The 8,966-nt window shown below is 43.2% G+C and overlaps 1 protein-coding gene across 1 annotated transcript; it reads right to left on the reverse strand.

Annotated features, from left to right (window-relative positions):
- Window positions 1-1,591: 1,591 nt before the first annotated feature.
- LOC124777857 (cuticle protein 21-like) lies at window positions 1,592-8,401 on the reverse strand. Its single transcript, XM_047253393.1, has 2 exons — window positions 8,350-8,401; window positions 1,592-2,411 (listed from the first exon to the last, which is right to left on the reverse strand). Exons 1-2 carry the CDS (start codon window positions 8,359-8,361, stop codon window positions 1,725-1,727), a joined length of 699 nt encoding a protein of 232 aa, XP_047109349.1. The 5' UTR covers window positions 8,362-8,401; the 3' UTR covers window positions 1,592-1,724.
- Between the last annotated feature and the right edge of the window lie 565 nt (window positions 8,402-8,966).

Raw genomic sequence — 8,966 nt, forward strand, 5'->3', positions numbered from 1 at the left:
CCTCGTCAACCTTCGCATGCTCCTCAAGAAATTCTTTGGCATACAAGATACTGTTGTTGACCTGTACTGGCTGTCACAGTGTAGAAGAGGTTTTTGTAAGACAAGTGGTCTAGAGGGAAAGGGAGGAGGGGGTGGTCCCTCATAACACAAATGCAGACGGTCCCAAAACTGTCCCGATATGCTCAAAATCACCATATTAGTAACCAGTCACTAAATTTTATGTGTTTTTGTTTACGATCTGTTCGCAGGATTTGCTTCATTGTCAGGATAGGACTTTGTATGTTGGGCTCAAGTTTATTGTTTCTTCGTGGGAAACAGACTTTGTAAGTAGGTAATGTGTTAAATGCACTACTGCTGAGGAAAGTGCACAGCTGAGGTCATAGGACTGCAGATATTTCGACATCTTTAGTTTCCCGGGAGTACTGCATATGATGTACACATCAGAACTGCCATTTGACTATGGAGAAAAGTATCAGAAACGTATGGTAAATTAAAAACTTAAAATTTAATGATTGGTTGCTTTGTGTTTTTATTTGTATTAGTTTAGCTTTGAATAACCGTTTCTTCACATCGACGTTGATTATTTATCGACCCCGCTGCTGAGAACTGCAGTCAGCTCGATGAGAGGCGGTCATCCTTCACACTGTAAGGGATCCGTGATCCCACGAACATAGATGCTAGTATCCGACACCAAGGTCGATAGCAGACAGGAGTCGATTGTCGAGTGCTGCAGGAGGCTGTGAGACGAGTGTCGAGTGAGAAGTGGTGTTGGAGAGACGGGCAAGAATGGTGGTTGAGTGAGTAGTAAACGGTAAATTCACCGGTGTATGACAAATGAGCGCGTCCCCCTGATCGTCGTGGGGTGGACCCTCATCGATACCGATTCGCGAGTGATATGAAACCAAAAGTGACAAGTGCCGAATTACGTGTTTCGCGTCAACCTCGTCGGCCAGCAACAACCGTGGATTGCAGTGAGGATTGTTGTGAATGTTAACCGTCATCATTGCGTGTGACGAAGTACCTAAAATCAGCAACCAGTAAAAGATATAACTGTGATTAGATGTGTAAGGCGAAGGTAGCAACTGCCTCAGAATTTGTGTGTTAGTAGAAAATGCATACCAATTTGTACATCGCAACCTTTATGGTCTTTAATGATAGACAAACTTTCAATCATGAACTATTCCCTCTCAGAACAGCCGCACTCGGTTGAGATACCCCCGAAACCACAGCAGAAATACCGATAGCCTTTCATCCGTTAAGCACAATGTCATATAATCATAATAATTAACTGTTTGGCGGCTTCGGTAAAATACATAAAACCCAATAAAGAAATTTAAACGTGGGTGTTTCAACACCTTTCAATGAACTATGCATTTGATGGTCATCATTGTTACCTCTTAATGGTTCATTGTCTCACACTACATCTCTCATGTGAAGTATGTCGCTTTCCAGGTTTTGTTGAGTAGTCCCTGTGTTGTAATGTAGTCCTTTGGTATGACTCTCACAAGATGCGTTTAAGTTAAAGTTGAATTAATCGAAATTATATCTGAAAATATCGTTTTGTGGCAATGGTGCCCAAGGAAATAAGAAATATGTCTCCAAAGATGTTTATTTAAGACTAAAGATTACAAACAATTAATACCACAGTGCTAAATACATGCAGTGCAAATAAGGAGAGAAACGAATTCAAGAATAAATAACATCTAGCCTAGAAGAAATAGCATTTAGCTTAGAATAACCTTGCCATAGGACAGAACAGGGCCGTAGGCCCTGGCGGAAGGAGCGGCGGACACTGCAGGCCCAGAGTATGCCGCTCTAGTAGCCTGTTGAGGGGCAGGGGCGGCCCTGGCGGCAGGGGCGGGGGCGGGGGCGGGTGCGGCAGCGGAACCTGCGGGGGCGGGGTGGGTGCCCGGCTGGCGGTGCACGACGGCGTTGAAGCCGTTGACCGGATCGGCGGTGTAGTCGACGGTGCGGATGGAGCCGTCCGGCTCGGCCAGGCTGTAGCTGCCCTGGACGACGTCGCCGTTGCGGGTCTCCTGCTGGTTCTTGGAGTCTCCGGTGATGGAGTCAGACACGCTGTAGCCGTAGCTGTACTGGGGATTGGGGTCGTACTCTGTGGCGATGGTAGCAGGCGCGGCGGCGGCGACGGGGGCGGGGGCGGGGGCAGCTCTGACGGCGGGGGCAGCAGCGACGGCCTGGGCGAACCTGGCGACGGGGGCGGCGACAAAGGCGGGGGCGTAGCTGCCAACTGGGGCAGCGGCAATGGCCGGGCCGTAGCTGCTGATGGGGGCGGCGTCGATGGTGGGGGCGGCGTAGGCGGGCGCGGCGAAGGCGGCACCGGGAGCGACGATAGCGGGCGCGCCCAGGTACCCGGCGTGTGCCACGGCCGCCACGGCGGCGAGGACGATCAGCTGCGGCAGTCATGCAGTGGCTACTTTACCAAATTGTTAACAAAAGTGTGTCCATTATCCATCATAAGAAAAAAAATCAATAGGTGCTCTCTGACTGTCTGCACCTTGTCTTTCTGTTTGGGCTTTATTATGTGGAACCATTGGGATCATAATTTTTGTCTTTTTCATAACAGAGAGCTGTGCAATACTGCACATCTAGGCTGCGTTCCATAATAGCTGAGACTAGAGTTGTGCTATATCGAAACTGCAGTTCGGTAGTTTTGGAGCAGTTCAAAAATGGCGTAGTAAATTGTAGGATTATTAATAGTATTTTTAGCATTGGCAGGAAAAGAAAGATAAACGAATGTGTAAGAGAGAAACCGGGAGGCACCGACTTCTCTATGTTTTGTTTGTTTGTTTAGCTGTTTCCTTTGCACATAATCAGAAACACACATCATTCAGTGTTAGTCCATTATATATTTTATATCTTTACAGAATACAGATTGCATTTTATAAGCAATAAAAATTACTTGATCGCCTAGCTTCTGCGCTCTGTGCATTTATGCAACAAAAGCAATAACTATTGGTGCAAGTACAGTTTACATGCACAGACATAAAATATATGTAGATAAGAATTGTTGTTATTTTGTACTCAATAGAACATTCTTCATCATGATGAAAGGCAAGAGTTTTCTTTTATTGTTGATAAATGCGGAAGTTGTTTATGAATAACAGAAACACGTTTTATATAAGTATGCCGATGTATTAAAGAGACGCTTGATACATTTTTGTTTAGCAAATATTTTCTTTATTTTACCTTTTTCTTGAGGAAATTGCGTTTTCTAGCGCTGTTTGATAAAATGTATAGTTTTCTTTATTTTTTACTTTTGTTGAGGTAAATATGTTTTGTAGCGCTGTATAATAAATTGTATAGTTTTCGTTATTTTTACTACAGTATCCCTCTGTTTTTCTTTACAAACAACAATTTTCAAATAAAATCTGAATTAAACGTTGAAATGTTTGATTTTGCTGTAAATACTGTTATAAGTACTGCTATAAATTCTTAGGTAGCAGACTGGACAATAATTATGTACCAAAATCTTCCTTAGCTTATGTGGCCCTTAATATATCCTCACTCAGTTTCTAAATGTTTCCTGTTTTTAGAGGGATCTAGTTAGACATTGATCACATACGTAGAGTAAAGAAAGCGATTGTCATGAGGTAACGCCCGATAGTTATGCAACACACCTAACGCACAGATAATGCAAGTACGACCTTAACTGACCATGGTTACTAGGAAAACTACCGCAGTCTACGCTTACTCACGGCAGTCTAAGTAGTCTACGCCAGTTTTGGAACTTCAGCTGAGATACTGGTCTCCAACGTAGGAGGACTTGGATTCAGTTATTCGGTCATTCTGAAGCATTTTTTTTATACTAGTGCGTACATGGTGTCACTGCCACTCTTACGGGACGTTAAACTCCAATCATCTTTCGCATTCCCGAATAGTTTCTTAGTCTCCGTCCGGTCATTCCGACTGTGGTTTTGCCGGCCGCGGTGGTCTCGCGGTTCTAGGCGCTCCGTCCGGAACCGCGCGACTGCTACGGTCGCAGGTTCGAATACTACCTCGGGCATGGATGTGTGTGATGTCCTTAGGTTAGTTAGGTTTAAGTAGTTCTAAGTTCTAGGGGACTGATGACCAGAGATGTTAAGTCCCATAGTGCTCAGAGCCATTTGAACCATTTTTTTGATTGTAGTTTTCCTTGTCTATCCTGCATTTCTTCCATTTATTTATTTCTTCACGAGTCACATGTATCGGTCACGGTTCTTTCTTAGTCAAGAGTCCGCAGGTCGTGGTCGTGCGGTAGCGTTCTCGCTTCCCGGGTTCAATTCCCGGCGGGGTCAGGGATTTTCTCTGCCTCGTGATGACTGGGTGTTGTGTGATGTCCTTAGGTTAGTTAGGTTTAAGTAGTTCTAAGTTCTAGGGGACTGATGACCATAGATGTGAAGTCTCATAGTGCTCAGAGCCATTTGAACCATCATAGTCATGACAGAAATTAACTGAATACTCTGCCTGTGTTGATATCGCTGTCAATCTCTGATCTTTTTTTTTTTTTTTCTTCGAAGTATTAAACAGTGATGTGGTTTTTACCACGTAGACCAACCCTCGTGTAAATGTTGCGCATCCTTATTCCTAAAAGAAGGAACCTCGACTGAGCCTGAAAGTACCCACAGGACATCTGCGGTCTGTCTAACAGTTTATTATTTTTTTTCTTCTGACGCAGTTGTTAAGTTGAATTATCGAAAGTCTGGTATATTTGGATCAGATCGCAATGAAAATTTGGTTTTCGCTTCACGACGGGACATCTTCTGGTATCAGCGAAAATTTTGATGGCTGCGCTGCAAATTGCTAATATCTTAAGGTGGTCAATTCTGCCTAAAGCCGAACTAAGCTCTATGGATATGAACTGAACTAATCTGAACTAATGGCTGCATAAGGGTGCAATAATACAAAATTCAGTAGTACTGCTGCTCTTCGCCACACGCGTTAGTCTAACTGAATGTCTTCAGGAGTAATGCTTGCACTTCACAGTAGTCTGCACTGCTCTGGTAGAAGAATGGCCAAATTGTTTTAAAACACCGTCAAGCTGTAGTACACGTATAATTAAGTTACCCCTGCTTTGTTCAAATATTCAAATGTATGTTAATTCCTAAGAGACCAAACTGCTTTAGTCATCCGCCCCTAGACTTACACACTATTTAAACTAATGTATGCTAAGAACAACACACACACGCTTGCCCGAGGGAGGACTCGAACCTCCGGCAGGAGGGGCTGCTCAACCCGTGACATGGCGCCTCAAACCACGTTGCCACTCCGCGCGGCTCCTGCTTTGTTCTTAATAATACTGGTTGTATGCTAAGAGTAAGTAAGCTGTTGAACACACTGATACATTACTATCTACCTTGATGTTCTAAACTGTCGTAAATACTCTGTACGAAAATGATACCGGAAAACTTTGACGTCTCATAAAAGGTAATGCAGTAACAAAATGAATATATCAATCCATGAATGGAAAACTCTTTCCACAATGCTACGAAGTATCGTAAATGTGTGGACTGACAAGTACCCACACCCTAAGCGGTGGGACAAGTAGTAGATACGCGTAACTAAGAATGCAAGTTTCAAGAATTCGACAGTATTCTGTAACGAAGAAGAAGAGAAATAAAACGCTGAGATAAAAATAATCAAACGTAAGCGGCTGTCTTTGGCTGAAAAAATACGCAAAAAATTTGAATGAACCAGTATTTTTCGCAAGTGGTATTAAGAAACAAAGAAAATCCAAGACGTTAACTTGCCTTGCTTGTTTCCATTATTGGACACACCTGCTTACCATGGACTGATGTACTTGCTGGACGGTACCTGTCGCGATCTGATCATTTTTACTCGTTGCATGTGTACTGCTAACTCAATCATCTCATGACACTACCGGAATTAAAATACTCACATTCTTCAGAAGTTTCGACAAAATAAAGTACGTTATGTCCGGTAAAAAAATTTTACTGTAGCTAAGTTGGCATAAATTCGTCTTTATTTTCGAAAATCGATTTCGACAGACTTTGCTGTTACCTTATGGTCTTCAAAAATTTTTGTTAAAAAACATATTGTTTGTGAATTGCAACCTCAAGGCAGGTTATCACATTAGTGGACAAAACGTAAAACATTATGCAAAGCGTTGTCAGAAATGAAACATTTTCAATCAAAAAGCACTTTGTGCACATGGCAATGTCCGTATGTGCAGTGGTTACAAATGATTGTTAAGGCTTAAGCGCTACATAAACGGACATAGCCATGTGCACAAGGCGCTTCTCGGTTGTATATGTTTTGTTTCTGACAAATCTTTGCACAATGGCAAAATGTGCTACATTTCATCCACTACAGAGTACATTCAAGCCTTTTGAATGAACTATGACAGAAGCCAGAACAATAGAGGACTGGCGTACTAGGACAAGTATTGAAACTATGAAATAGTGCATTGACAATGGCTAGGCACTAGCCGAAATATAAATTGACTTTAGTGAAGCCCTAAAAGAAAGGACGACTGATTGCTGTGCTCTACCATTTTGAAAGTCATATCGCATTCATTGAGTGCATTCCACATTCCTAACGGAAGATAACTTGATTTATCCACATTACACCAAGTGGACATTTTATCCGGTCGTTATGTATTTTCTTACGATCGCTTAACGACGATACTTTCCCGTAGTAAACAGCATCGTCAGCGAACTCTCTTGTAGTGCTGCTGACCGTTTGTGTATACTGAGAACATTAAAGAGCCTACTACCATTCCTCTGTGCACTTGTGATGTTAATTTGTTCTGTGTAGAACTTTGCCTCCCAGGGTAATGTTCTGGGATCTGAAATACTCACCAGCAAATCGCTCAACTATGAAGATACTCCGTACGATAGCATCTTGGTTAGTATTTGACGATCCTAGGTAGACGCTTTGTGGCCAGTATTGTACCTGTCGACACCTGATTTCTAAAGTGAAGAATACGGTACCGTTTTTTTTTTTTTTTGTGAACTTAGACGTTTTTCGGTTCTGGCAGGGGAGTGCATTAATTATGCTAGACTTTCTGTTATTTGTAGTTTCGTTTTTTTATTTAAAGTTCCTCTGTGTATTTTTTATATGTTCAGAAGGCGTAAATGTAGCTACCTAGAAGAATGGTTATACATGAACTTTACATGTGGTCTGAAACAGATTTGAATAAAAACAGTAATTGAAAATCTTAACACATATTTTGAAATAACGCGTAAATTTCTACCTTCTGGTGTACATGAAATTTATTTCATAGTTTATGTTTTCATACCAATATAACTTTTTGGAAGCCTATCTTCGGCACATACGTATCTTTGGTTTTTAGAAGCATGGTCGATTCGGCATGTATGTAACGGAATGGGTGGAGTGAACCGTGTCAGCGTGCTTGTACCTGGGGGCTAACAGTTCTTTTTTATTTGGACTAAGTTGGCCGCTGTGGCCGAGCGGTGCTAGGAGCTTCAGTCCGGAACCGCGCTGCTGCTACGGTCGCAGGTTCGAATCCTGACTCGGGCATGGATGTGTGTGATGTCCTTGGGTTAGTTTGGTTTAAGTAGTTCTAAGTCTAGGGGACTGATGACCTTAGATGTTAAGTCCCATAGTGCTTAGAGCCATTTATTTGAATTATACAAAAGAAAGTTCAGTTTCACTCTTATTATGACGAAATTTGTGTTCATCGTCTACGTCAAATGTATACAAAGAGTTTTAGCTTTCATTGAAGAAATAGCCAAAAACGAAGCTTGCATTTTATTCAAGCGACTGATAAAAACCCGGACCACTCTCAACACCAGGTCAACAGAACACAGCATCCTCACCGGCCGGAGTGGCCGTGCGGTTCTAGGCGCTACAGTCTGGAACCGAGCGACCGCTACTGTCGCAGGTTCGAATCCTGCCTCGGGCATGGCTGTGTGTGATGTCTTTAGGTTAGTTAGGTTTAATTAGTTCTAAGTTCTAGGCGACTGATGATCTCAGCAGTTAAATCGCATAGTGCTCAGAGCCATTTAAACCATTTGAACAGCATCCTCAAAATAACGCTCCCGAAGAGTCTACAATCGTTACGTGAATGTACCCCGCTCTAGATTATTAGGAAGTGCAAAAAGTGAGAAGTCTGCTCTGAAGTGCCTTCATCAATTAACTGTTTTCAGTAATATCATTGTGGGAGTTGAATACGTTTCAAGTAACGAACACTTTTCGAAAATCTAAGAACACTAGTCATTTGACTTGGATGTACCTCCTACAGGACATCGTGTATGGATAAAACAATCTGTATTCCATACCAGCGGTTTTTTTCTGAATCTGTGAAGACCGAGAAAAGTCTCTTGTCCTCTAGGATCGTCATGACGGAACTGGCCACACGAGACGTACCTTGTAAGCCATGCTGGAGGTGCCGCTGTCGTGGCGGTGCTGCTGGTGGAGGCTGCTGTGTTGTTCTGAAGCACCCCGCGGCCCCTGCCCTTATATACCTCGTGGTGAGCGCGTCACTCTAGCCGCCTCTTGCTGACACTCCTGTCAGGCCAGTTGTCGCAGCCGTATCGGTTACTCTTTCGTACGCCGCTGCGCCGTGCTCCTGGATTTCAGTGGCGTTTTGCAACCCCTTCGAGATCGGCACACATTTGCACCCACAGCTGACCACTGGCGTTACGTACTGACCAAGTATGTGATCAGCTCGTCATTCCGTAAACGTCCGCGTTTTGCTTTCTTTCAATATGAGGCTAACGCTGCGTGCGGTGTCAACTGAAATAAAAGCATCAGAAAACTAAGACTGGGTTTGTCAGTCTCTACAAGCGGTAACACCTATTGCTGTGACTGTATTGGAGCAAGGTTCAAAATGGTTCAAATGGCTCTGAGCGCTATGGGACTTAACATCTGAGGTCATTAGTCCCCTAGAACTTAGAACTACTTAAACCTAACTATCTTAAGGACATCACACACATTCATGCCCGAGGCAGGATTCGAACCTGTGACCGTAGCGGTCATGCGGT

Source organism: Schistocerca piceifrons, chromosome 2 (genome assembly GCF_021461385.2).
Source record: "Schistocerca piceifrons isolate TAMUIC-IGC-003096 chromosome 2, iqSchPice1.1, whole genome shotgun sequence".
Classification (NCBI taxonomy): Eukaryota; Metazoa; Arthropoda; class Insecta; order Orthoptera; family Acrididae; genus Schistocerca; species Schistocerca piceifrons.